Genomic DNA, 27,996 nt, shown 5'->3' with positions numbered 1-27,996 from the left:
AGGCTCACTTGGTGGCAGAGGGGCCGCGGGGGCCGCAGAGAGACGCCCCCCTCCGCAACCCCCGTCCTCGGCGCGCCTCCCGCTCCTCCGGACCCGGTAAGTGGCCGCCCCTCCGCCGCGCGCCCCCGCACCTCCCCGGCCGGGCCGCCGCGCGCTCGGGACCCGGCGGGAGCCCCGGCGGGAGCCCCGGCGGGAGCCCCGGAGCCGGCGCCCGCGACGCCGCAGGACGGAGGAAACGCCCGCGGCAAACAAAGGGCCGGGGTCCCCAGCGCCGCCCCGGAGCCCAGGGGCGCTCGCCCGCCCGGCAGCGCCGCCCGCGCCGCCCAGCGAGCGTCTCCTTATTTGGTCAAATGACACGCGGGGTTCTCCGGGCGGGGCGCGCCTCTCCCCGGGCCCAGCCGCCCGGACCTCCGCTGCCGTCCGCCGTCCGCGAGACGCCGCGCGGTGAGTGCGCTCCAGCCGGGCCAGGGCCAGGGGGCCGGCAGTGGGGGCCGGGGCCGGGGGAGCCTGGGCGGAGGGGGACCCCGGGCCAGGGGAACCGGGGGCGGTGGGGACATCTGGGGAGGGGGTGCTGGGCAGTGGGGGGACATGGGGACAGGGGAGCTGGGCCACGGGGACACCCCGGGGGTACCTTGGGTGGGAGGGACCCCGCCCCATCCCGGAGGGAGGAAGGCAGCCGTCCTCCTGGAGAGGAGGGCCACCAAACCAGTGGTCCCAGAGGGCTGGGCGCCCAGGCTTTTCCCTGCGGTAGGAAGGAGTGGAGCTTGCCGGTGGCCTCAGGCATCGACCCGTGGGGAAATTGAACTACTGAACCACCAGGGTTAAAAAAAAAGGGGGGGGGGCTTGTTTTAGACGAACACAGTAGTAATCTTAAACTGTACTCGTGTGATACCTTAGCATACCTAAGATTGCAGGAAGAGAGTTAAATGTTTTATTGACAAATGAAGAGAGTTCTCTTTACTTTCGGATACCCATTTGGGTTTCCGTTCCCACTAGTCTAACCAGGTTAAATGAGCTGCACTAGGGCACTTAAATCACAATAAATCACAGCTGGGGCTCATAGCCGGGAGAACTGTGTTCAGAACCAATGCCAAATACTTCCCACCCTTTTGGCGCTAACCCCTGCTTGTGTGTGTTTTGTAATAATACGTTAGAGGGAGAGGCTTTGGTATCCTGAAGGTGATTTCGACTCAAAAACATTTGGGGCAAGTCTGAGAAGTACAGGAATTCCTAGGCTGCCTGTTAAACTCCTATAAAAGCAAGCAGTGAAGAATATTTTATTGTGCATCTATATGAAATTTTTCACAGTGTTTTTCATTCTGAATTTTTAAGGCTTATCAGTTAGTATATAGAATGGGGTTCAGTGTTTGTTATCCTGGCGTGCCTCAGTGCTTCTGCACAGCTGCATGTTCAGAGGGCTGTGTTGGCTTACCACAGGCCAGGCAGTGCCAGGCACAGTGGGGTAGGCTCAGGTACAAACGTGCCACGAGGCAGGTGTGGCAGGTAGCCCGTGTGCTTGGGCTGGAGCTAGGCTGCCTGAGCTTACATGTTCCCGTCCATCAGCCCCGAGCGGTGCAGTCTTGGCCAAGTCACCTAATCTCATGGTGCCTCAGTTTCAACAGCTGGAAAACACAGATAAGATGGTGGCTTGCTTTTCAGGGTTGCCTGCACATCAGAAACAGTGTATACAAATTGGATATTACCCTCATTTTTACAGATACACTGAAGCACAGAGAGATCAAAGTAACTTTTCTTAAGGTTTTCCAGCCTAGAAATGGTGACCCTGAGAGCTGACCCCAGGCAGCTCTTAACTTGAGAGCCTGAGTTCCAACCACTAAGCTATGGCGGATGCACCCGAACATTTCAGTGAGGCCTTAGTCTGCATACTTTCACCCAGGGTTGTTGTTAAACCACTTCCAGTACTGAAAAGACTCTAAATTGTAGACAAAAGGGCCCACCCAGCAGGATATTGAAAAAAATCATACTGGGCTCAGGAGGTCTGGGTTCTCTTCCTGTCTGGCCCTGGGCTGGTTCCCCAGCCTCTGGGGCTCAGGCTGCCTCGTTATCAGCAGGGGGCTGGAGTAGGCAGGTAACTTACCTAAGCTGCTCTGACTCAGCGCCAGGAGGTACCCAGTTCTGTGAGCTCCCATGAGCAGAAAGAGACATTGGATATTCCTAGGTGGTTTTCTCAGGACAGTTTTATCAGAGCCACATTGGTCCCGTGGACTTATACTGAGCAGTCACTTCCTGAAGGTGGCCACCTTGAACTGAACGCACAAGCCCTTCTCTAGTGGCTGAGAGCCCAGTCTTCCGGAGTCCAGGCTGGCATTGTGACTTTGGGGTGACTTAAGGGAATGGCCTCTCTTGTCCTGACTGGTGGATTTCGGTGTTAGCTCTTGTGATGGTTAATTTTGTGTCGACCTGACTGGGCCACCAGGTGCGGATCCAAGACGCAAATGTTATTTCTGGTGTGTCTGTGAGGTTGTTCCTCGGTGCGGTTAACATTTTAATCTGTAGCCTGAGGGCTCTTCCCAAGTGGGTAGCCTCATCCAGTCAGCTGGAGACCCGAACAGAATGAAAGGCTGAGCAGGAGGGGACACCCCCTGCCCTACTGTGGAGCTGGGACTCTGTCCTTTCCAGGCTCTGGTCTCAGACTGAAGCATCAGCTCATCTTGGGTCTTGAGCCTGATGGCTTTTGAGCTAGAACTTAAACCTCTGGCGCCCTGCTTCTTAGGCCTTCAGACTCAGACTAGAACCACCCAGTAGCTCTGCTGGGTCTCCAGCTCGTCAGCTGCTTGGGACTTCCAGCCTCCATAATGATATAAGCCAATTCCTAATATCAATAATAAACCTCTTCATATAATATATATATATTTCTCTGGAGAACCCGGACTACTACCGTTCCCCAGTAACTTTGCTTCCCAGTTCTCCCCACGAGCTCTCAGTCTTGTTTTTTTTAAGATTCCATCACCCCTTTGCTACTGGTGGTCCTCACTTTCCTTTCGGTGTAAAAAGTGCTTGCCCACCCTCTTGGATCTCTGATGAGAGGTTCAGGGCAGCCTCTGGTCTGTCCATCTTTAGTCCACTTCTCATGGGTGATTCTCACACACTGAGTTTGGACATCACATGTCACCCTGCTCATCCTTGGCCTTTGTCAGCCACACGTTGCCAGCCCTGATTTAGTCTGTGACTTACAGATCTCCTTTAGGTGTTTCTAAGTGTCTGTGCCCACAGGAGAAGTGGCTGCCGTTTTTGTTTTTGTTTTTTATAAAATTATTTATTTATGGCTGCATTAGGTCTTGGTTGCTGCGTGTGGGCTTTCTCTAGTTGCTGAGAGCGGGGTCTACTCTTAGTTGCGGTGCGCGTGCTTCTCATTGCGGTGGCTTCTGTTGTGGAGCACGTGTGGGCTTCAGTAGTTGTGGCTCACGGGCTCTAGAGCGCAGGCTCAGTAGTTGTGGCGCAGTGGCTTAGTTGCTCCGCGACATGTGGGATCTTCCCGGACCAGGGATCGAACCCGTGTCCCCTGCATCGGCAGGTGGATTCTTAACCACTGCGCCACCAGGGAACTTCATCTGCCCTGTTTTTATGGGTAAATAAAACCAGTGTAAAAGAGCATCCTTGAAGCCTGTAAACATTTAGGTTTCAAGAAAATAGGTCTGGGGCTTCCCTGGTGGCGCAGTGGCTGGGAGTCCGCCTGCCGATGCAGGGGACACGGGTTTGTGCCCCGGTCCGGGAAGATCCCACATGCCGCAGAGCTGCTGGGCCCGTGAGCCATGGCCACTGAGCCTACACGTCCCGAGCCTGTGCTCCACAATGGGAGAGGCCACAGCAGTGAGAGGCCCGCGTACCGCAAAAAAAAAAAAAAGAAAAGAAAATAGGTCTATGTTTGGTGGTACAACTTTTGGAACAAATAAGAATTAGCCAACTTAGGCAGCAAGCGAAGGCAGCAGCAGGAGGTGTGCACGCCTGTTGTGCCAGGGCCCTGATGGTTGTGCTAGAGAAACGCCATGGGGAGCAAGGTTTCGAGGACAGTGAGGGGCCAGCCTTTCCTGGAAGTTGGGATCATTGCAGATGGAAGGCCAGGCGGATGAGAGCAAACCGAGAGCTGCCTTTTGGAGATGGGAGGAGACTCCTGAAGGGCAGTGAGGGTTTTTCCTTTTGTTCTGTGTAAACAGACATGGATAACTGGACTGCACGTTCCCAGGAAGCAGAGGGAGAGAGGGTGGGGTACACGCCCCCCCTGCCACCCACACCACACACCCACCCACACCCACACCATACACACCACACACCCACACCACACACGCCACACATGCCACACACGCCCACACCACACACACCCACACACAACACACACACACCACACCACACACCCACACCACCCACACACACACCACACACGCCCACACCACACCCACACCACACACCCACACACACCCACACACCACACACCCACACCACACACACCATACACCCACACACACCACACACACACCATACACACACCAAACACACCACACACACCACACACCCACCCACACCCACACCATACACACCACACACACAACACAACACAACACACACACCACACACACACCACACACCCACACACACCCACACCCACACACACCCACACACAACACACACACACCACACCACACACCCACACCACCCACACACACACCACACACGCCCACACCACACCCACACCACACACCCACACCACACACCCACACCACACACACCATACACCCACACACACCACACACACACCATACACGCACCAAACACACCATACACACCACACACCACACACACCACACACCCACCCACACCCACACACACCACACACCACACACACCACACAACACAACACACACACCACACACACACCACACACACACCACACACCCACACACATCCACACACACCACACACCACACACACCACACAACACAACACACACACCACACACACACCACACACACACCACACACCCACCCACACCCACACACACCACACACCACACACACCACACAACACAACACACACACCACACACACACCACACACACCACACACCCACACACACCCACACACCACACACCACACACACCATACACCCACACACACCACACACACACCACACACCCACACACCACACACCACACACACCATACACACACCATACACACACACACACCACACACACACCATACACACACACCATACACACCACACACCACACACACCACACACCCACCCACACCCACACCATACACACCACACACACAACACAACACACACACCACACACACACCACACTCACACCACACACCCACACACACCCACACACCACACACCACACACACCACACACACCATACACCCACACACCCACACACACCACACACACCATACACACACACACCACACACCACACACACCACACACACCCACACACACCACACACACCACACACACCACACACACCCACACACACCACACACACCCACACACCACACCACACACACACCACACACCATTCACACACCACCCACACCCACACCCACACCCACACCACACACACCCACACCCACACCACACACCATTCACACACCACACACACCCACACCCACACCCACACCACACACACCCACACACACACCACACTCACACCACACACACCCACACCCACACCCACACCACACACACACACCACACACCCACACCACACACACCCACACACACACCACACTCACACCACACACACCCACACACACACACCACACACACACACACACACCACACACGTGCTAGTTACGGACCTGAGGCCGATCGCCGTCCTAGCCCGCGTAATGATTCTTGTCCTGCGTAGACAGAACTGACACGTTTCGAGATTAAATATCCAGATAGTATCTTAAAGGTGATTTAAACTCTTTGGAGCTAGAACTAAACTCTTTCGGAGACTGTGGGTTTTATCTCAGTCTCCCAGGGCCTAAGACGGTACCTAGAAAAGAGAAGTTAGTTAATATACCCTTGTTGACTGGATTTAAAAGTCCGCAGGACATCAAAACAAGTGTCACTATTCTTAGTTTATGGTCTTAAGGTCAGAAATCTGACATTTGTTATTTCCCATTTTCAGTATCCAAAAGATAATTCCAAAGACAGCAGTTCACCTTATTCTAGCCTTGTCTCTCACACAAAACATTTCTTAACATGAGCATGGACAAATCAAGCTTGTTAAACGTTTTTGAAAGTTACCAGTTTATATATCAAGTTATAATACCTCCCTGATCTCTGCCTATATAGTCAGAAAAGGCTCAGTAAATGAAGCCATAAATATACAGCAGTAGGCATAGTCATTCTTAGAAGAATCCCAAAATGGATTTCAAATGAATTTTAAATACACTATAATATGTTTTTAAAAATAGCAACATCCCTTAAGCTGGTGTCCCTCTCCCTTTCACCAGAATTTTTATTTAAGAGAAACAGTTCAGCTGGACTAATGGAGAGAGTGTCGGGGTAGCAAAGCTGGTTCGTGTGTTGATCCTTCTGTTCATAGAAAAACAAACTGGTGCAGAGTGTTCTCTGGCTTCCTTTCTGGTGTGAGAGCCCCTGCCTTTGGACAGAGGATCTCTGATTTATAGGCTGCTGCATCCATGTAGGACACCCAGGGCCCCGCTGGTACCTGGAGCCTGGGTCAGGGGGGCTGGCAGTTCCGCACAGAGATGTTGGGAGCATCTCATGGTGAGGTTTGTGCGTCTTGGCCTGACCAGGCCTCATCCGGGGCTGTGCAGCTGTGTGTTCACATGGGTTTGGATCCAAACACAGTAAGAACAGTTCCACCCACTGTGGAAGCAGCAGTGTCTCTGGAAGGGGGAAGAGGCCAGAGGCGGAGGAGAAAGAATGCAGCTCAGGATCTGTTGCATTAGAAATTGTACCAGCATCGGATGCCAAGCCCCATTACATCTGGGGTTTGCTATGCAAAGTGGATTGTTCACATAAAACATTCCTCGTTTCCACTCTGGATGTTGCCTACATGTTTGTGCTCTGGGATATTTGTGTTCATCCGCCGCCCATCCATGTGTGTCCGTTCATTCATTCCCCAGGTGTTTATGAAGCACCTGACCCGTGTTTGTCACTTGGTGTGGCCGCAGTGATCCTAGGGTCCACCTTTGCGGGGCTTATGGCTGGGGGCTGGGAGGTGCACAGGCAGTCAGCGTCCTGTGGTGTCATGAAAACACTGCATTTTCCGGTACATTCTTCAAAAGAGCAAGCCCACGTGCAACAGACCAATTTTCTTAATTTTCTCTAAAAAGCTCTGGATGTTGGTAAGCCATGGCGTTTCCCACCTGGGACCCGGGTGGCATTTAAAGCTGGGCATGGCTTCTTCAGCACTGACTTACTGAGGCTGCTTCCTGCCTGTGGGAAGGCTTTAGGAATGTTCACAGATTTCTCTGGAGGAATCAAGGGGGTTAGGGCGGTCTCCTGGACCCGCGTGGATAGAGACGTGTGGGTTTCGAGGGGCAGGAGGCAAATGGCATCTTTGGGGTCAGATTAAAGTACGTAGTTGAAAAAGGGAGCATTGAAGAGGGTGCTCCATGGACACTCGTGCGGCCCAAAGGGCCTCCTGTTCAGGAAACACCTGAAACTCTGCCCCTCCCTTGATTCCCAAGAAATGTTTCCGGTTAAAAAAAAAAATGCACCTGTTTCCTGGGCCGTAAACGCCCTCCTCCCATCTCCCTCCTCCTTCCTTTCTCTCCTTTTCCCACCTCTCCACTTCCTCTCCTCCTCCCTTCTTGTTTCTCTTCTCTCTTCCCTCCCCCCTACCAGCCCGCAACTCCAGACAATGACAGTTCTTAAACCTGAGAAGATAAAAATAGCCCACACGCATAAGCCTGTGGACCTTGCAGACAGTCATTATTTTCCATGGGGCAGCCCTGCGCGTTGCTGCCCACTGCGCTCTGAACCTGTGTCCTTGCCTCGGACTCAGCGCAGGGGGAGAATTGGTTTTAATCGGAGTCAACGCTCTGCACCCACCCCTCACTCCAGGACTCTTCCCTCCCAGCACCGTGGTCAGTGGCTGAGCCTTGTGGCCACATCTGTAAACCTGCCGCCTAAGATCCGGGTGCTTGTTCAGAGCCAAGGGGGATGATATCAGAGGATGACGTAACCCCGAGGGAGGGGTGAGAACTCCCAGACGCTGGGATTTGGGTTTGGTTCATGAATAACAAGTCAGCAGTCACACCTGTGGTCCAGATGTCTCCTGGCTTGCTGCTGCTTCGTGCTCCCAGCACTTGTGCACCAGGTGATGGGCAGGAGTGACAGGTAACCCGCGGGGAGGGATACGGCAGTTGAGAGAGGGTAAGCAGATTGTGCACAGTTAGGTTAAAAAAAAACAAGATGTTATGTTTGTTTTTTTAAAATTAACTAATTGAGTAATTTATTTATTTTTGGCGGCGTTGGGTCTTTGTTGCTGCATGCGGGCTTTCTCTAGTTGCAGTGAGTGGCGGCTACTCTTTGTTGCGGTGCACGGGCTTCTCATTGCGGTGGCTTCTCTTGTGGAGCACCGGCTCTAGGGGTGCGGGCTTCAGTAGTTGTGGCGCATGGGCTCAGTAGTTGTGGCGCATGGGCTCTAGTGCACAGGCTCGGTATTTGTGGCACGTGGGTTCAGTAGTTGTGGCTCGCGGGCTCTAGAGCGCAGGCTCAGTAGCTGTGGCGCATGGGCTTAGTTGCTCCATGGCATGTGGGATCTTCCCGGACCAGGACTCGAACCCATGTCCCCTGCACTGGGAGGTGGATTCTTAGCCACTGCACCATCAGGGAAGCCCAACCAGGCATTTTATAAGATTAAAAAATGGAGTTATAGGAGGTGCCTAATGCAAGGCTATAGCTAAGTTTTTGCCATTAAAAAGAGGCTTAAGACGGATTGTATAACTTTAAGTACACAATTTTGTATAATAATTTTCTATTTGGTAGCATTTGATTAAAGAAGAATTGGTTTTAAACACCTTGTTGTGGAAGGGACGCTCTTAGTCTCCTCAGTAGCTCGTGGGCTACTGATTCTGATGCTCAGGGGTTTGTGCTTCTTGTAACTTGCCGGAAATGCGCTCAGATTTGTGTCCCTCTGCTCTGCCCCTCATTAGTGATGGCCTCACTTTCCACCCCAACTTGTTGGTTTAAGCATAAGTGCTGTCCTAGTCAGTAAAACTGGAGTGGCTTCTCAGAGGAGATAAGGAACCAGATAGGAGAGAGATCACCAGCGTCCAAGACAGTTCTGCAGAAACGGGGGCTGTCGGACCCTCTGGGCCCGTCGCGGCCACACTGGTCCTCCTGGGGGTTGGTTTCAGTGATGGGGGCGTTGTCTCGGGGTCACCTCGGTCCCCTTCAGCCGATGTGGAGCCCTGTGTGTTCTCACAGTTTACTCTGTTAGATGATTTCTGTCCCAGTCCTGCAGAGTTGGAGGAGGTAGAAAGCATATCCCAGGTCTGTGAGCATCACCAGGGCCTTACCTGGGACGAAAACAGTTCCCCACTTTGATGACTCCAGAGCACAGGAATGGTGCTCAGTGGGGTTGGTGCAGTCTATGGTCTGTCGTCTCCTTTCCCCCGCAGGGCCTGTGCTTGTCCAAACCCACATGGAACCACCTTTCCATTTAGATCGGGAGTTTCTTTTTTCTAAGTGAGATGGCTGTTTGGGAATGCTCATATGAATCTTCTGTTTTCATTAACATTCCTGGCCTCCAGTTTTTCCATCCATAAAATGAGGTAGTCATAGATAATCTCCCAAATTGTTTCCAGATTAAAAAATTTTATGATCTATATATAGCCCTATCTCCTTTCCTTGTTCTTATTTCAAATCCTCAAGTCATTATTCTTAAATTTGTGTGACCAGAATAGGCAAATAAGGTTCCACAGGTAAACGGCAGCCTTTATTCGAAAAATCTATATGTTGGAGGGACGGCGCTTAACTGCGATGAACTAAACGATGGCCACTTTCAAGGCCAGTTAACTGAGGAATTACAGGAAAGCATTGCATCTTCTGCCAACATAGCCGCTGCAACCTGATGGTGGCCTTAGGACAAAGGATATTTACATGCTGTGTTTCAGAACAAAAATTCAAACGCTCAAGAGCCTCATCTTGTGATGTTATTGCAAGAATGTCCAGACAATGTTTTCTTTAACTCCAGGAAGAGCAATTCAGGGGGCTGGCTCTCGCCACATGTGTCCAGCTGCATGCTTTATACTTTTAGGAAAAAAACTGTCCTATAAACACAGAAGTAACCAAGTATGGATGCTTGAAAGTTGTCCATTTCTCTGCTTACAGTTGTCAGGATCTTATATACACAAGAGTACAAAATAAATAAACACTATCAAATTCGCTATTATCTCATAAACCAGACAGCAATATTTCATTTGCATCCTGGGGTATTATTTTGGAATTTCACTGTTAAGTGGGTGGAAATGACTGAAAATGGAATCAAGTTTAATCAGAGATTGTGAAACATCGCACAGAGTTACACAGTCAACCTGTCTCCATATTTAATCATTTATAAAGCTTTTTCACTTGTAGCAAATCAAATATTGCCACTTGAGAAGATATTTCTAAAGAAGTTGCACTGTGTTTCTAATGGCTCGGAGGCGTTTCTCTACCCCTAGTCTTCCCAGGGTAGCCCGGCTCTTTCTGGGGTGGTGTTGACATGTTTGTGCAGGAGCCACATGGGGAGGGGGGGAGGGGGGAGGGTGAAACCTCCCGCCTTCCTCTGCCCTTTCCCTGTCCTTTCTGCTCAGACACACACCGCACTCATCCTGGAAAAATGCAGCTCGAGGTGTCACCTGGAGTGGCCGTTGACTGCCGTCACTGTGTTTCCCACCGTGATCATCCCTGCCCTTGGAAGCCAGCCCTTCCCTTTCTCCTGCTCCCTGGATACCTGGGCTGAGAGAAGAGAGTCTTGTCCCCTGGGAGGAATGAGACCCGCCCCCCCCGGGGCGCCTCCTGTTGGGCAGGGGCCTGGCGTGCTTCCCAGTGAAGCCGGGTCGAGGCGACGCTCCCGTGGCCTCAGGTTTACCAGCTCTGACACCCCTCCCTTGGCTTCTGTGGTTTCTTCTTATTCAAATTCATGAATCATAAAGGGGAGCTCGCGGAAAGTCTTTTTATAGCAATGAGCATAGTGTTTTCTATCCCTGCTGTGCTATTTTGGGGGCAGGGAGAATGGGAAGATGTGCGGTTGCGTCCCTCGTTTGAAGCAGGCACTCCTTCCAGGGGATGAGGGCTCTGATGCCAGCTCTTTCTTGGGTCCAGAACTGGGATCACGTTTTCTGACACGGTCACCCAGAATTGGGACTCTTAAAGAAGTGGAATGTACTCAGACACAGAACTGCCCCCAGCTAAGTTTTTAAAAGTATCATTGAAAATTACACCCGCTTCAAGGGTGAGTGTCGATTGCTCACGCAGAGGATGTAGCCACCGATGGGAAAGGTGATGGGAAAGGTGACCCTCACGGAGCAGGACGGTCACTGCCGTGTGCACGGGACATCGAGCACGCTCACTGAACCTGTCCTTTCTCTCCTCCCCGGTAGGTGGCAGAAATCTGGTGCCAGGATGACCGAGCGCTTCGACTGCCACCACTGCGAGGACTCCCTCTTTGGCCGGAAGTACGTCCTGCGAGATGAGCGGCCCTACTGCGTGGCCTGCTTCGAGGCCCTCTTCGCCAGCACGTGCGAGGAGTGCGGGAAGCTGATTGGCTGCGACTGCAAGGTACCCGCCCCTGGGCATCCCCCGGCCCTGTGCTCCCCGCCCGCCCTCGGGCCTCCCAACCCCCCTGGACACCCACACTGGACTCCCCAAGAACCACATGCTTCTCAGCACATTTGTGCTCACGTCCTGGTCCTCATCACCCTGGACACCCCGGAGGCCCCTCTGCTGGGCTCGGACCCTCCACCGGCCTTGCCCAGCCTCCTCCCCACAGACTTGGTCTCTGCCGGTCCCGGTCCCACTGCACCTGGTCGGGGCTTTTCCGGGACGTGTGTGCCGAGCATCCCAGGTCCACTTGTGATGGCCCCGTGGTCAGCATCCTTATCTAACCAGCCACCTGCCGCCCCATCCCCTGCTCCCCCGAGGGCAGCACTCTCCCTCCTGGGCTGACTCGTGGGGCAGGGTCGCACAATCAGTATTGGCGCGGTGAGCGTGCGTGTGGGAGAGCCGGCGCCCACCCCCGGCTGGAGGGGCTGCGAGGCCCTGCCTGCACTGGGGCGTCGGGGGTGCTTCTCTTCTTCGTGGGGAGGATCAGGATGTGTGGCTGCCAGCTGAGCAGGTAGGGCTGGCTCTGCTGGGGGTGATCCGGAGTGGTCCAGCGCGTGTCTGCCCCGTTGCTGTCGCATCCATCCTTCCCATGACGGTCAGTAAGCAGCCGGCTTACTGGCGCTAGGTGTTTAGTGACAGTCGAGGGATAATTTCCATGTTACAGGGAAGAAGCCTTTGCCCTGAGCAGAGACAGAGGGTGTGGGATGCCCCCACTTGAGCCCAGGCTGCAGCCACGTGTCATGGCTCCACAGAGAGGAGTGTCACGTGGAGCGGAAGGGAAACGGGACTCGGCACCTGTCCTGTAGAAGCCTTAAAACCTCCAGAGCTTTGGCTACGACCACGAGCAAAAGTAGCTGGTCTTGCTTGTCTGAAAGCCGCCTGCCCTCCGACCTCCAGCTCTGTGTGATGTGTGTCCGGGCCCTTCTGCGTTCATCTCCAGGCCAAGCACAAGAGCTCAGACACCAAGCTGTCTCGTTCCATCCTGGCTCTGCGTCTCACTGGCTGTGTGATCGTGGGCCCATGGCTTGACCCCTCTGTGCCGGTCTGCACGTTTATAAAAGGGAGCTACAACAAGGGAGCCTGCGTCATGGGTTCTCGTGGTGTGTAGCTACCATGCACTCAGTGCTCTAAGGAGCGGCCGATGGTGTGGAAAACTCCACCCCCTTTTCTCTTCCGACTGCTTTCCTGCAGCTTGCTCCCTCCCCCTGCCTCTGGAAGCTTCACCCTCTTTATCAGTTTTCACTAGAGAAACGTCAATAAAAATGTCCGCTTTGAGGAAGAACTAAGAAGCAGAGAAAACAATTATTATTTTATAAAGGCTTTACCTGGAAAAGACATAAGTAGCTGAGAGGTTCAGATATCATTCTGACAAACAACTCTGGTTTAAAGGAGATGTTTTGGAGATTTAGGGCTCATCATCCTTGCCTGGGGGCTAAAGTAAAAACAAAAGCGAAGTCACTGATCATTTCTTCAGTATGATTTAGTGGACAGACCCTTGAAACTGGTTACCCTTCAGCACAGGCTTTAGGAGCAGATAAACAAGAATTCCCCAAATGGGGCCAAAATCAACAAGACTGCTGCAAAGTCAGGCGTCAATCACGCTGAACTTTTCAACCCGGATAACGGTTCACTCTGTGGAGTTAGGCCACGTGATTCTGCGCATGTGGGAAGGGAAAAGATGTGAACTTGCAGTTAGACCTTGCCATTTGGGGCTTCTGAATGTTTGGAACGGTTTTCTTGGCTTTCAGAAGTAATTATGCAGTTGGTTTTGTGGAGGAAGTGATGGCAGGAAAAATGTGCCTGCACTTCGGGAAGAGAAGCCCCAGCCTGACAGGAGGGGCGCTGGGCAGAGCAGCTAGGCTGGCGGGTCTGGTGGCTGTTCTTTTGTCTGAAAGTGGCAGGGGTGCCATAAGCCCCACTTGGCTCTCCCTCTGAAGGACATTTGTGTATAACTGAAAATACTGCAAGCCACTGGGGATTAGGCTGATGTTGTGGGTATTGACTGACTTTCAAATAAGGTAGGCAGGACTTCAGGATGACCTGCTTCCATAGGTAGCTTATCTGTGTTTGAGCATCAGTTCTATGCGGACTCTCTTTCTGTTTAGTTAACTCTGAGGAAATGCTGTGATCTCCAGGGGTAAAAATCATTCATTTTTATGGCTAGTGGAATAGTTGACAACAGGTAATACAAATAAAAATTTATGATCCTCTGACCTTATGCTCTTCCAGAAATTTTTCCTGGACACCTGTGGATACCAGCAAAAAAAATTTTTTTTTGCCTGATTACAGATGTTTTTCAGGGGATAGGTCTACCTAAGTCCCGGGCTTCAAAAAGTCAAGAAACCAAAGAAAAGATAAGCTGAGCCAGAACTCAGATGGCTGCTGATCCCTCCCATCAGCAAATTGGTGCCTTTAGCAAACTCTGGGCCACATACCTGGCTCAGACTTTGGGTTTTCCGTGTCTCTGCGAGCAGTGCCATAAAGTCAGACGGGCCTCCAAACCCACCCACCCGTGTGCCTGGAGGGGGTTGCGAAGAGTAAGACGTGGTAACAGTCAAAGGACCTTCTGCAGGTCTAAAACCAGCATTGAGGGCTTCCCTAGGGGCGGTGCAGTGGTTAAGAATTCGCCTGCCAACGCAGGGGACAGGGGTTCAAGCCCTGGTCCTGGAAGATCCCATGTGCCGCGGAGCAACTAAGCCCGTGCGCCACAACTACTGAAGCCCACACGCCTAGAGCCCGTGCTCTGCAACAAGAGAAGCCACCCCAATGAGAAGCCCACGCACTGCAACCAAGAGCAGCCCCCGCTCGCCACAACTAGAGAAAGCCTGTGTGCAGCAACGAAGACCCAAGGCAGCCAAAAATTAAAAATAAATAAATAGTAAAAATAAATTTAAAAAGTAAGTAAACAGGTCCCCTCGAGGGCACACCTGGGACAGGGCTGCACAGCGTCGTTCTTCAAGGATTGGAAAGAATGTGCAGTTGGGGACATGGTAGCCTGACAGTCTCAAAGTGCAGAACACCTTTTCAAAGTGCTGAGCACAAATGACACGGCAGATCCACTGATGAGGTGAAATGCCATGGATCTGAGGACTGGCTGGTTTGGGAATCAGCAGCTGAGCTTCTCCCAGCCCAGGAGGGATAGACAGGGTGTAAAGGAGGGTGAGGGACCCCCCTGCCCGGAGCTGCCCTCATTAACTGGTGGGTGGGGGGTGCCTCCAGGCCACTGACTCCCCCTGCGGCTCAGCTGAGGTCTCAACAAGGGCACATTCGGAGCAAAGCCACAAGCGCTTCCCATATTAGGAATATTTCTAAAATGGAAAAATATAAATTCTGAAAGGAAGTGTTTGGGCCTTATCTTACCTTGTTTATCAGACATTTTACTACAATTTACGACATTCTGCGTGCATAAGATTAGCATTGGTCTTTTTTCTGCGACGTGTCAAAGATTTTTTTTCTTCCTTTTTTATGTTTCTCCCCTTCATGCTCTCTCTCTACAGAACCTTAAAACCAGGGTATTTCTAGAACATTCCCAAGTTCTTGAAAGTCAGTGCATCCATATGTCTTAGCCTTGAACCTCTAGCGTCTAAATGGTATCTTTGGGGACCACGTGGCATACGCGACACATAACAGAATTAAGTGAGACGAGACTAGCTCGGTACTAAAAACTAAAACTCTGTTTGGAGCCATGAACACCAGAGGTGGAAAGAGCTGCTAGGAACCCAGTTTTACAGACGAGCCTTCAGAGCAGCCGTGCATTTCGGTTCAGGCACCGGGTCGAATCAACCTAACCTAACCTGGAGGCATGGCCTTTCTGTGCCATTTTCCGGTCCATCCCCACGAGCCCCGAGCCCCCAAAGCCAGTGGCATTTCCCACCTCCGCGCCCACAGGGCATGGACTCTGCAGAAGTGAGTTCAGGAGGAGGTGGTGATGTGAATTATCAACTTGACTCAGACTCCCTTTTCAGGACCCCACAAGAGAAGGATTACGGGAAACCCGACAGCACAGCAGCAGATGAGGGCTTCCATGTGTGGTCCTGAATGAGTTGCATGATGTGGGCTTTTCTGGGGGTGCCTGCAGGGTGGCACCAGGGGCACAGGGTCCTGCAGGGCCAGCATCACTCATGGCCACACAGGCGTCACCGAGCGGCTGGTGCCCGCGTGGGGCCTCACAGCCGAGGGGGCGGAGGGGCGGGCCTCCCGAGGTCAGGCACGGGCACAGGGTGAGTAGAGGACACCGGGGCAGAGGGTGAGGCTGGGCGAGCGCGCTGAGACCTGCCTGCAGAGATGCTCCCGGGCTGCAGGTCAGCAGGAGGGATGCAAGAAACGGGGTTCACGGCGTCTTAGCATTGTTACGTTAAACTTGCTCACCTATCAGATGGGAATAAACCTTATTCCGTGGGGTTGTTGTGCGGCTGAAATTAAGTAAGAGAGGACTAAGAATTTTAGACTCAGAAGGGCTGCAGAGGCTGAAAGCACTGTACAGAGCAGTGACCGAGCCAGGAGCTCGGAGCTTAGATGAGGGCGTCCGTTCCATCCCCGTCTTCATGAGTAAATGTGATCTCAGCAAGTGACGCTTCGGGGCACCTGCTGTCACCACGAGCTGGCATCTAAGACTGACATGAATTGAGCCGTGTCAGTGTGCCAGGACCGTTGTCAGGGCTTCACCATCATCCCTGTCTCTCTGGGCGGATCTGAGGCTGGGAGAGGTCAGGTGACTCACCCCCAGCCCCACGGCAGGTACATACGTGGCGGAGCCAGGGTTTGAGTCTGGAACCCTCCGCTTTAAGCACTGGGATGAAATACATCAGGCATTTTAGACACTGTGCTCCTGGGTCCCCGAGGGCACTGGTGGCACAGCAGGTGTGCGGGGCGGTGACCGGAGGGCAGTCACCGCTGGCTGCAGCAGGAACAGGGGTGGACCGGTTCCAGTTCCCCACGGCCCCGCCCCTGACAGTGATGCTAGCTTGTTCAGAGACTGAGGCTTCTGAGAGCAGGGGCGTGGGTTGGTATTTATCTTGAGGAAAAACATTTCATCAGAAGGTTTGAGAATTACCAAATGCCCCTGAATGAACACTTCAGGGCTGCAGAGTGTTAATGCAGAAACGTGTGTGCGTGCGTGCATGCGTGTGCGTGCGTGCGCGCCTGAGAGGGGCAGACAAGGGAGCAGCTGTGTGAGGGTCACAGTGCTCCAGGGAAGGGACAGCTGGTGACTCAGCTGAGCCGGCATCTGGGAAGGACAGAGACTAGCTCCCTGGGGCGGGATGGGGGTGGGACCAGGAAGGGGGAATGTTTCCACGTGGCTGCCGTTACCAGCCTGGAGGGCTAGGCAGAAGCCAGGGCGTGAGCAGTCCTTCCCTTGAATACGGGACGCGAGACGCAGGACAGCAAGTGACTAAGTGACCAGCAGCCTCGGGAGGGTGGAGGCTAGGAGCTGGGCCTCCAGAAGGTCTAGAAGTCCTGCCTGGGTGCTTATGGTCTCGTCAGGACAGGGCGGTGGTACCCAGATTTCTAGGAAACTTTCTAGTGTCAGATGTCTGTCAACAAATCAGCTCTTGTCAACCTAGCTAATGTGTTTTCATGCCGGAAATGTTAACCGCAGGCAAGTGGATTTCTGCAGTGCTTTTGACCCACGAGATCGTTTTAAATGAGCTTTTTTCCCCTGACTGGCCAGTCCCCTAAGCATGCGCGGCTCCATCCTCCTATGGGACTCGCTAACCAGGGCAACTGGTGACAGCTGGTGGCTTCGCTCTCACGATGTCGTCCGTGGAGGGTCCCCCTGGGCTGTGTTGAAGGTCAGGACCCAAAGGCAGATGTCCTTGGACTTGGCTTCCTTTCTTCCCGGTTCACTCGCAGCCTCGCTGTCCCCTGCCCCGCCCTCCCGGCTCGCAGCTCAGCGGGGTGGGGCTCACGGAGGGGACCCGCGGAACTTCTGGAAGGGTGCTTTCCACATGCCACGTGATAATCAAAACTTATTTTTTAATTGTGGTAAAATACACATACATAAAATGTGCCATCTTAACTGTTTGGAAGTCTACAGTTCAGTGGTGCTAAGTACGTACACTCTGCTGTGCGACCATTTCATCTTGTAAAACTGAAGCTCTCTGTCCCCACTCACACCCGCACTGCCCCAGCCCCGGGTACCCACCCTGCTGCTTCCCGTCTCTGAACTTACCTCCTCCAGGACCTCATATAAGTGGAATGATTCAGTATTTGTCTTTTTCTGACTGACTTATTTCACTTAGCATGTCCTCAGAGTTCATCCATGTTGTAGCGTGTGTCAGAATTTGTTTCCCTTGTGAGGCTGAATAATAGTCCATGTTTATCCGTCATCTGTGGACAGACGCTGGGGTGACTTCCCCCTTTGGCTGCTGTGAATGTGGGTCTGCAGATTCCTTCTTTTGGTTCTTTGGGGCATATACCCAGAATTGGAACTGCTGGATCGTGTGGTAATTCTCTTTTTAATTTTTTGAGGAACTACCATACTGTTTTCCATACAAAAAAACTGTTAAATGCATTTATTCTATAATCAGTGTTATAACAGTGATCCCATGATCAGAAACTCCTCCTCTTCTTAAATTAGGCTGATTATTGTTCTTAGTGGACAGGGCATTATTTATTTAGTTATTTAAATTTTTTGGCCACAATGCTTGTATCATGTGGGATATTAGTTCCCCAGCAGGAATCGAACCCGTGCCCCGTGCAGGGAAGCACGGAGAGTCTTAACCACTGGACCACCAGGCAATTCCCAGCGGATGGGACTTTAAATGGTTTGTTCGACTTTCAAAGTCTCAACAAAGACAGTGCTGAATTGCATTCATTCATTTGGCCTCCTTTGTCTAGCCGGGCGGGAACTCTCCCAGCCGGCTACCTGGAGCCGCGGCACAGCTCCGCCCGGCGCCCCTCTGTCTTGCCCTCCTGGTCTGTGCCCTTTCTCTGCCCAGATCACGTCTTCGATGCTCAGCTGATGGCACCTACTGGATCTCTCCTGACCTGCTTTCCACCAGGTTGACCCAGGGCCCCATCCTCAGGCTCTGTCTCTGAGCTTCCCAGCAGCCTGGCCTCCCTCCCACGGGGATCACAGCCATCATCCAGCACAGTTGGGTTTGCCCAGCGTCCTCGCGGCCAGAGGACTCCCGGGGTCTGTGTGTCCAGGAGAGGCGCTGATGAGTTTCATGTGCCGTTTCTCTTTCTTACAGTCCCCAAGGGAAAGCCACTCAATTTTTCAGACGCATCTCTCGCACACACCCCTGTCTAAACAGTGGCCCTAAGAACAGCAAGAGAAGCATCCTACCTGATTCATTCCAGCCCCTCGTTGCCCATTTGCCCCCCTCGCTGTGGGTCCAGCAGAGCCCACGCCCCCGGCCCCTCTCACGTCTCACGTCTCACGTCTCGTGTGCTCTGGGCCTGCAGGACTTGTCCTACAAGGACCGGCACTGGCACGAGGCCTGTTTCCACTGCTCGCGGTGCAGGGGGTCCCTTGTGGACAAGCCGTTCGCTGCCAAGGAGGACCAGCTGCTCTGCACCGACTGCTACTCGCAGGAGTACTCGTCCCGCTGCCAGGAGTGCAAGAAGAGCATCATGCCAGGTGGGCACCAAGCCGCTGCCTCCCTCCCGCCCGCCCGCAGAGAGAGAGAGAGATTAGAGAGAGAGACATCGTCTGTGCGCGTGCGTGTGAATGTGCGTGTGCGCGCTTCCCCCGCCCCCTCTGCCCCCTTTGCCTCCCGCCCCTCCTCGCAGAGCTTGCGCGTGTGGGCGCGTGTGAGTGCGCGCGCGTGTGTGCGCGCTCCCCGCCCTCTCCGCACTCTGCGCACACGCGGAATTCCTTCCCCGTCGGTTACTGCCTCAAATGGGTGCTGGGCCGTGGCTGGGCGCTGTGCCCTCATGCAGGTTATGTTCCCGGCAGGCTCGGCGGCAGCTGGGTCCAGTGCCAAGGCCAGTGATGGGTGACCTGTTGGTGGAGGATGGGACTGTGTCCCTTGCTCTTTGGGGGGACTTTGGTTTCTTTGTTTTATGGGAGAGAGGAATCTTTCATTTTAAAGAACAGAGTGGACAAAAATACTTTATGGAATTTTTCAATACATAATTTAAAAAACGAATCTTGCTAGACACGCACACAGTGTGGGCGAGAAGAGCCTAAGATTTGGACCTTGGATGGTTCATCGGCTACTTAGGGTCAGTGACGTCCTCTGTGTGACCAGTAAGGGGTGGCTGGACGGTATAGCCTTGACAAATAAATAAATAAAGCAAATAAAATACAGGACTCCCAGACAAATCGGAATTTCAGCTAATCCCACCTGGGACCTCGTTAATCTGGCATCCCTACCAGAGAGCCACCTAAAACCGGGAGAGGACGCTGTCCATTGACCGTCTTTGGGGATGTGGCCCCCGAATCAGGCTCAGGCTGGGGGAGTGGGGGTCGGGCACAGGCTGGGACCCCTAGCTCTTAGGAAGCTCGATACAGCTGCACAGGGAGCCCTCAAATTGCCCTGGAAGGTATCTGTTCTCAGGACAGCTTCTTTGGTAGATACACTTCCTTTAGTCCTGGGAAGGTTTAGAATTAAGGGCACACATATAAAGAGAATCCAACTCAGAGCAATAATAGTGTGTTAAATAATCTGGTAAAGTGTGGGTGAAGTTTAGAAAAAAATTGGTCTAAAGAGTAAATTAACCTTATGATTCTGACTGAAAGTGTGCAATCAAGTAAGTGATTTAAGCTTGTGGTTTTACACTGGAATTTTCTTAATTTGTAAATGGTTTTGACGCTTAAGATACTTTAGGATTCATTATATTTATAAGTTTAATTCATTTCAACAACAATTACTTAAGAACTTGAGGGACTTCCCTGGCGGTCCAGTGGTAAAGAATCCACCCTCCAATGCAGCAGACGAGGATTCCGATCCCTGGTTGAGGAACTAAGATTCCACATGCCCCGGGGCAGCTAAGTCCGAGCGCTGCAACTACTGAGCCTGAGCGCCTCAAGAGAGCTCGAGTGCCGCAGACTACAGAGCCCACGCGCCCTGGAGCCCGTGTGCCACAGCTAGAGAGAAGCCCGAGCGCACCAACAAAAGATCCTGAGAGCCGCAACTAAGACCCAATGCAGCCAAAAAAATAAAATAAGTAAAAGAAAAGAAAAATAGGGGTTACTTTAAAAAACCAGGGCTCAAACCCGTGTCCCCTGCATTGGCAGGTGGATTCTTTTTTTTTTTTTTTTTTTTTTTTTTTTTGTGGTACGCGGGCCTCTCACCGCTGTGGCCTCTCCCGCTGCGGAGCACAGGCTCCGGACGCGCCCGCTCAGCGGCCATGGCTCACAGGCCCAGCCTCTCCGCGGCATGTGGGATCCTCCCAGACCGGGGCACGAACCCGCGTCCCCTGCATCGGCAGGCGGACTCTCAACCACTGCGCCACCAGGGAAGCCCGGCAGGTGGATTCTTAACCACTGCGCCACCAGGGAAGCCCCGGGAAGAAAGATATTAACTGCCGCTTTGACAAAGACAAATATATATCTATCTTAGAGTAGAAGGTGAATTTTTCTTGATTCTGGCAGGCTGATCTCAAGACGACGCCCTCCTCCTCCCCAGGGATGTGCATCTCACCGTCTCTGCTGTAGGGGGTTTTAGGTAGAAACTGTGGGGAAGCCTGGCTGGTACCTTCTGTGACAGAGGCACAAGCCCAGAGGAGGGCAGCCAGGAAAGGGAGCCTTGGGGCCGTCACCTTTGAGCAGTCTCAAAGGTCAAGCTGATTTTAACAGATGGAGAAGTCAGGAGAGGAAACGGACCGAGCACCAAAGGCAGGGTGTCTGGAAAAGGCCTGGTGTGTGTGTGTGTGTGGGGGGGAAATACAAGCACTAGATACTTTTTTTAAAAAAACCAAGAAAGAAAGAAACAAACAAAAAACAAACCTAGACCTGAGCGCTAGCTTCCTTCCTTGGTTTGATTTTAGAAAGTGCTACAACCAAATCAAGGTGAAAGCAGTGCAGACTGTCAGTGTGGCTTCTGCAGCGAAATCATATAGAGGACAAGAGGCCCCACTCAGTGCAAAGCTCGCCCCCCTGCCCACACCTGCAAGTCACCAATCGCGGTGCACGGCTCCGTCCCCACCCAGGGAGGCTGAGCCCCAGCTAGCAGGTGCACCACGGCCTCCAGGCAGGGTCACGCTGTCACCAGGCCTTCACCGGGTTCCTCGCTTGCTCCTTTGAATCAGAAAAAGACACCCCTTCCACCAGGCGGTGGACTCTGTCGGAGGCGCGTCCTCATCCGCAGCCCGTGAGAAGGAGCTTTGCCGCCCTCTGCTGGCGATGCTGCACAAGGACCACACGGTCTGCACCCAACCCCCTGGGGCTGCGGGGTGCCAGCGGGCGCCCTCCCACGGACCTGGGACGGGACAGTACCGAGCTCTGGGGTGGACATAAGACTGCCCTTCAGAACATGCAGAAGGCACGCGTGGTCTGGCCTGGGGCTTTTAGTGAGAATCACGATTGTCCTCCTTTCTCCCCGACCCCTGACAGGCACCCGTAAGATGGAATACAAGGGTAGCAGCTGGCACGAGACCTGCTTCATCTGCCATCGCTGCCAGCAGCCCATCGGAACCAAGAGCTTCATCCCGAAGGACGGCCAGAACTTTTGCGTTCCCTGCTATGAAAGGCAGTATGCCTTGCAGTGCGTTCAGTGCAAAAAGGTACCTCTTATTCCCCCTGGCCCTTGCACACCTGTTGTCCTTTCTGAAAGAGCGTCCACCTATCCCTAAGGTGTCTTTGTTCATCGCCCTCCTTGAATAAACAAGAAACGGCCCTAGACCTAGTTGGGGTGCGGGGAGGGGAAAAGGAAACTGGAAAGGCCTGTCCCTGGGGTGGGGACAGATCCCTCGTCACTATCCAGGGCTGCGTCAGGTTAAAGAAAGAAAAGCGTCCTAATACTACAGACAGGGTGGGAAGGCAGGCTCTGGGCTCATTTTTTCCACCCAGGAAGCCAGCCCCATGGTGTCTGTTACGCCTCTTCCTTCCACCCGAGTAGCTGAGGAGGCTGTTGGAGCAGGTGCACCTGGTGGTAGAGATGCTACAGGGATCTGCCCGCAGGTGGGGCAGAGGAGGGGCTGCGTGGCCTCAGATCCCGGCCCCTGAGCTGCGGTCTCCCTGCTTCGCCCTCCTGCCTGCCAGGAGGCAGTGCTGTCCCGGCAGACACCCCGGTACCCACGTCACGAACGGGGATCCGGGGTCTGCAGCGGGAGCCTGGCAGCTTGGGGAAGGGGCGGCAGGGGTGACCTCGCCGTCCGGAGGACAGCATCTCTGGGACCCGGACGCCGGTGCGGCGCATCCTGGGCGAGGACCGCGCGTCCTCCAGAGGCGAGGGCCGGGACAAGGGCGCCGGGCACAGGCCCCTGCGGGAGCTGACGCCCTTCTGCCCGCAGCCCATCACCAGCGGGGGCGTCACGTACCGGGAGCAGCCGTGGCACCGCGAGTGCTTCGTGTGCACCGCCTGCAAGAAGCCGCTGTCGGGCCAGCGCTTCACGTCCCGCGACGAGTTCGCCTACTGCCTGGGCTGCTTCTGCGACCTGTACGCCAAGAAGTGCGCCGGCTGCGCCAGCCCCATCAGCGGTGAGTGTCCGTCCCCGGCCTGTACCACCCCCTGCCCCTCGTGTGGCTGCCAGGCTTTGGCTTGTGGATCTGTTCACGTGTGCAGACTCTGGGCCGCCGCGCTCCCCTCCCCCGCACGCTGGGCGCGCTTCCCTGCCTCCCCCCATCCTGTTCTCCACAGCGGCGGCGTTATTTCTGCTTTCGGCTGGATTCTCTCCAAACCGCAGGCTGTGAGTCTCTGACATCCCCGCACAGGCGCAGGGAAGTAGCTGGGCTGTGCAGATGCTCCCCGGCCTCTGCGGGGGGCTCGCTCTGGGTTGGCCCTTCCCACCCCCCAGGCACTTGGTGGAGCAAGAGCCCAAATCTGGGTGAACTACAGGATGTGTGCCCCAAATTCAGAGTGGAGCGCAGATGGCTGGTGGGACTCCAGTCCTGGAAATGCTCCCACTTTCAACACCTCTGGGGAACTTTACACATGTCTGCTGCCTGGTCATGATTTAATTACTCTGGGGGACGACCTGGGTGTTAGAATTTTTAAAAGCTTCTCAGATGATTCATATATGCAGAAAATGCTGAGACTCTCTGGCCTGAATCACTCGTTTGGTTCTGCCTGAGGGCCCGGGCCCGGGCTGTGTGATCTGCGGGTCTCTCATAGTCATTGTGGGCCTAGGATGGGTAAAGGCAGTTTAAGATGTTTAGGCAAAGAGTTGAAAAGCTTTGCTGGTGCAGCTCCATCAGTAGCAGAGGGAGTGTGGTATCAGAAAAGTGGCCTCAGTTGTACACATATAGATTCTTTGATATTCTTTCCCATTATGGTTTATCACAGGATATTGAATAGAGTTCCCTGTGCTCTAGGGTAGGACCTTGTTGTTTATCCATCCTATATATAATAGTTTACATCTGCTAATCCCACACTTCAGTAAAAAAAAAAAGTTAAATTAGAAAAAAAAACGTCCCTATCTAGGTTTCAGATCATAAAAAAAAAAAAAAAAAAAAAAGAACTAGCCTTGGAGACCTGGGTTCACCCCCAGTCCTGTCACTCACTAGCCCAGGGGATTAGCCTGAGGCCACCCACGTGTGAATGGATTTAATGCCAGACATCAGGCAGTTAAATTACAAAAGGAGCTAACTGCTGGGTGAATGACAGACTTCTCCTGCTACTGTGAGACCTCCAGCTACTAGCCAGTGTTGTTACTTGTTCTTAACATGGCAGATTGAGCCGTTCTTTCTGGAAAGCGTTTGTAATCGCAAATCATGATCCAAATTTCACCAAGGATTACCCCGTGTATTTGATTCCATTTTGTTTCAGGGGCCTTGGTGGCTGGACAGACCACCTGTGTTGTAACAGGTGGCCAACGTACCTTAAACATTTGATAAGAAGTAGACATCAGACAGAGTCAGACACCCCAACTGAAATGAGTTCCTGCTTCCCTCGTTTCGATAAAGGATGGCTTTCTCCACTGCCCACACGTCCTCCTAACCCGCTCCCACGTTCCACTGGCCTCACTAGACCTCCGAGTCTCGTGCGTGGCTGAGGCTTCTTCCTGCAGCAGGCGTGCCCATCCGTCTGCCCCCCGCCCACGTGGCGTCTCTTTCGTGAGGCCGTTCTGGGCAGTTCCAGAGACGGTTCACATCTTTCTCGTCTGTGCTCCCTTTGGCGCCTCATTCATTAATTGCCCATTTTCTGAGCACCAGACCTGAGGCACCCAGGGAAGGAAGGGGTGGGAGAACTGGGCTCCGTGACTCAGGCGTTTCACTCAGGTGGGAGGAACACCCCCCCCCCCCGCAGGCTGCTTATAATTACGGCGATTGTCATGTAGCTGTGGAGCCCTTCTGTCTTTCTCCTGCGATTCAGGAGCTCCCCGACCTGAGCACGGGATGGGATTTAAACGTGGGGCCCAGCACTGATCACGTGGCACCAGCCGGGCTTTGAGCGGGTCCACACAGGACTCCTCCCCCCGCCCCCATCCTCATCCGTGTCCTCCCCCCCCTCCGTCCACAGGACTGGGCGGCACCAAGTACATCTCCTTCGAGGAGCGGCAGTGGCACAACGACTGCTTTAACTGCAAGAAGTGCTCGCTGTCGCTGGTGGGGCGAGGCTTCCTCACGGAGAGGGACGACATCCTGTGCCCGGACTGCGGGAAGGACATCTGAGCCCCTCCCCGAGCCCCCTGCAGCGCCCCCAGCCCCTGCTCGCGCTGCACCTGGCTCCACCAGCCACCTGGGGACGTGCCTCCGCGCTGCTCAGTGGTACTCACGTCTGTTTAAACCCTTCGTCTACCCTGTGTGCTCATTCTGTTAGAGAAGGAGAAAAGCCGTGGAAGCCTGAGGCGGGAAGAGGGTTTTGAGGTTTTGTCATCAGGCGAGGCCAATCAAAGTGTAAAAATCCTTTTGAGTGATACCTTTATAAACGCTTTTCTTTCACTGCATATTTAAGTTTTAAGTGCAATTAATGGGTCACGCACTTGAACATTTCCAAGCTACGTAAGGTAATGAAGAGTTGGCATTTACAACAGTGTAACTTCCTGTCGTGCGGGGCCCAAAGCAAGATTACATGGCTTACAATAAAGTTGCCCAGAGCAGAATCTTCTGCCAGGCGCAGCGTGTGAAGCAGTGATGCAGCATCAGGTTCTGAGTACGAGTAACACTTCACTGCGGGTGGCGGGCTGGGTGGGTGTCGACTGAAGCGGCACCACACCTTCTATTTAAGAGAGTCTCAGCTGGCATTTCTTTCTCTTGGAATTCAGTGCTCTGCCTTTGATGCAGTGACACAGGCCCCACGCATGGGCTAACGGGCCCGCAGGCAGCATGGGGTCACTTTTCTGGACAGAGCTCGGTGCCCTCCCATCATCATGGGTCCGGACCTGACAGTGGCCTGCCTTCTCCTCCGTAAGTGGAGGGGTGCCGAGGGACACAGGCACCTCGAGGCCGGAAATGACATCTTGGTCGCCCGTGTAGTTATCAACACCCGAGCAACTGAGGGCATCCTAGGAGACTTCAGTGAGTGTTTCTGAAAAGAAAGACAGTAAAGAGAGAGGGGATCGCTGCCATCAGGATAACTCTTTTCTGGTAAACCTCTAAAAATGGTTCACTACTCACTTGACCCAGAAAACCCCATAAAGCCGTGCAAATCAAGAGGTTCAAATCTTCGTGTTCACTTTAAGAACACGCGTGAAACTGCCCAGGCTGTTAAGGGTATGCATACCCAAAAAGCCACCAAAATATCTGAAGGATGTCACCTGACAGAAGCAATGTGTGCCATTCCGTCGTTAGAATGGTGGAGCTGGTAGGTGTGCCCAGGCCAAACGGTGGGGCTGGATGCAAGGTCAGTGGCCCAAAAAGAGTGCTGAATTTTTACTGCATGCGCTCTAAAATGCAGAAAGTAATGCTGAACCTAAGGGCTTGGATGTAGATTCTCTGGTCACTGAGCACATCCAGGTGAACAAAGCCCCCAAGATGCGGCGCAGGACTTAACAGGGCTCACGGTGGGATCAACCCATACATGAGCTCTCCCTGCCACAGTGGATGAGCCTCACTGAAAAAGAGCAGATTGTCCCTAAAGCAGAAGAGGCGTCTGCACAGGAGAAAAAGGTATCCCAGAAGAAACAAGTAACAAAAGCGTATGGCCCGGGAATAAATGCCATAAGAAATAAATGCAAAGAAAAGTAAAAAAAAAAAAAAAAAAAAAAAAAAGATAAACACTCAGAGCCCCTAGCCTGGCAGTAGTCTGTAAACTTGTCTTGGAAAGAGCAGTTTACAGCTGCGAAGCACTGAGCCAACTTACGAGGTAGGGCACTGCATGCTTCTCTGTTTATAGTAACAGCTGTGACTTTTTGTCTTCCGTGTTCTAAGACAATGCAATGTGATAAAATGATAGGCTCCGCAAAAGAAAAATCTGGTAGAAATCAAGTGCCATCTGTGCGGAGCATGTGTGAAGTCAGTTTCTTGACCTGAGCGCTGGTCAGTGCGGGAAACCTTTGATCACGGCTGAGACAGGCCTCTGGATGGACAGTCAGCTGGAGGCTTTGCTTAAAACGAATAATGCCCACCATCCCTTGTGAGTTGTTTTGCCGGCTCTTCTACTTTATGATACAAAAGTAAAAGCGTTCTTGCAGATGTGCTTTTTAAAATAAAAATAGCAAAATGTTTTTAGAACAGTAAAAGCTTTCTAAATCTTGTGATGGAACATCTTACCTGCCCCTCATGACGGCCACAGGCACACCAGCCAGCCAGCGTTCAATTACCCAACCTTAAACTAACGGTTAGGAGAGTTCCACGTCTAGTAAGTAGCTCCTATTGGAATAATCCTCCCACAAGTTAGAACCACTCTGGACAGAATATTTTTAAAAATTTGAGAACACTGGAGCATGACCCACAGCAGGAGGACTCTGGAGGGGCGTGGGCCCTGGAAGAAGAGGGCAACCGGTAGGTTCCCATTCTTACAGCTTTTAGGTCCGGGCAGGCCCCACAGGGCAGCTACAGCTCTGTTAGAAAACCTGCAGTCTCACCAGCTTGAAGAACCAGAGGCCAGAGTTTGGGACCAACAGCCTCTGGAAAGTGAGGTGGAAAATGCTAGAAAAGAGAGCCCCAAGTTATGTGTGTGAAATCCCTACAAATTGCTGGC

General features: G+C 53.1%; 1 protein-coding gene across 2 annotated transcripts; it reads left to right on the top strand.

The window, feature by feature from the left end:
* The first annotated feature begins 15 nt into the window (after nucleotides 1-15).
* On the top strand, nucleotides 16-25,801 carry FHL2 (four and a half LIM domains 2). Of its 2 annotated transcripts, none has more exons than XM_082643041.1 (6): nucleotides 16-96; nucleotides 11,581-11,758; nucleotides 19,214-19,388; nucleotides 22,308-22,477; nucleotides 23,207-23,393; nucleotides 25,375-25,801. In XM_082643041.1, the coding sequence occupies exons 2-6, from the start codon at nucleotides 11,603-11,605 to the stop codon at nucleotides 25,524-25,526; spliced, it is 840 nt and encodes a 279-aa protein (XP_082499167.1). In that variant the 5' UTR covers nucleotides 16-96; nucleotides 11,581-11,602; the 3' UTR covers nucleotides 25,527-25,801. The 2 variants fall into 2 exon arrangements, with proteins under 2 accessions (XP_082499167.1, XP_082499168.1); XM_082643042.1 differs by lacking the exon at nucleotides 16-96 and adding an exon at nucleotides 364-444.
* The last annotated feature ends 2,195 nt before the right edge of the window (nucleotides 25,802-27,996 follow it).

Source organism: Mesoplodon mirus (genome assembly GCF_964341445.2).
Source record: "Mesoplodon mirus genome assembly, chromosome: 14".
Classification (NCBI taxonomy): Eukaryota; Metazoa; Chordata; class Mammalia; order Artiodactyla; family Ziphiidae; genus Mesoplodon; species Mesoplodon mirus.
The sequence above is the reverse complement of the archived record's forward strand: the minus strand, read 5'-3'. Positions and strand labels throughout refer to the sequence as shown.

Coding starts and splice junctions, on each gene's coding strand:
- FHL2 (XM_082643041.1), top strand. CDS start 11,603: ATGACCGAGCGCTTCGACTGCCACCACTGCGAGGACTCCCTCTTTGGC. Junction 11,759..19,213: donor TGATTGGCTGCGACTGCAAG/GTACCCGCCCCT, acceptor CTGGGCCTGCAG/GACTTGTCCTACAAGGACCG. Junction 23,394..25,374: donor CTGCGCCAGCCCCATCAGCG/GTGAGTGTCCGT, acceptor CTCCGTCCACAG/GACTGGGCGGCACCAAGTAC.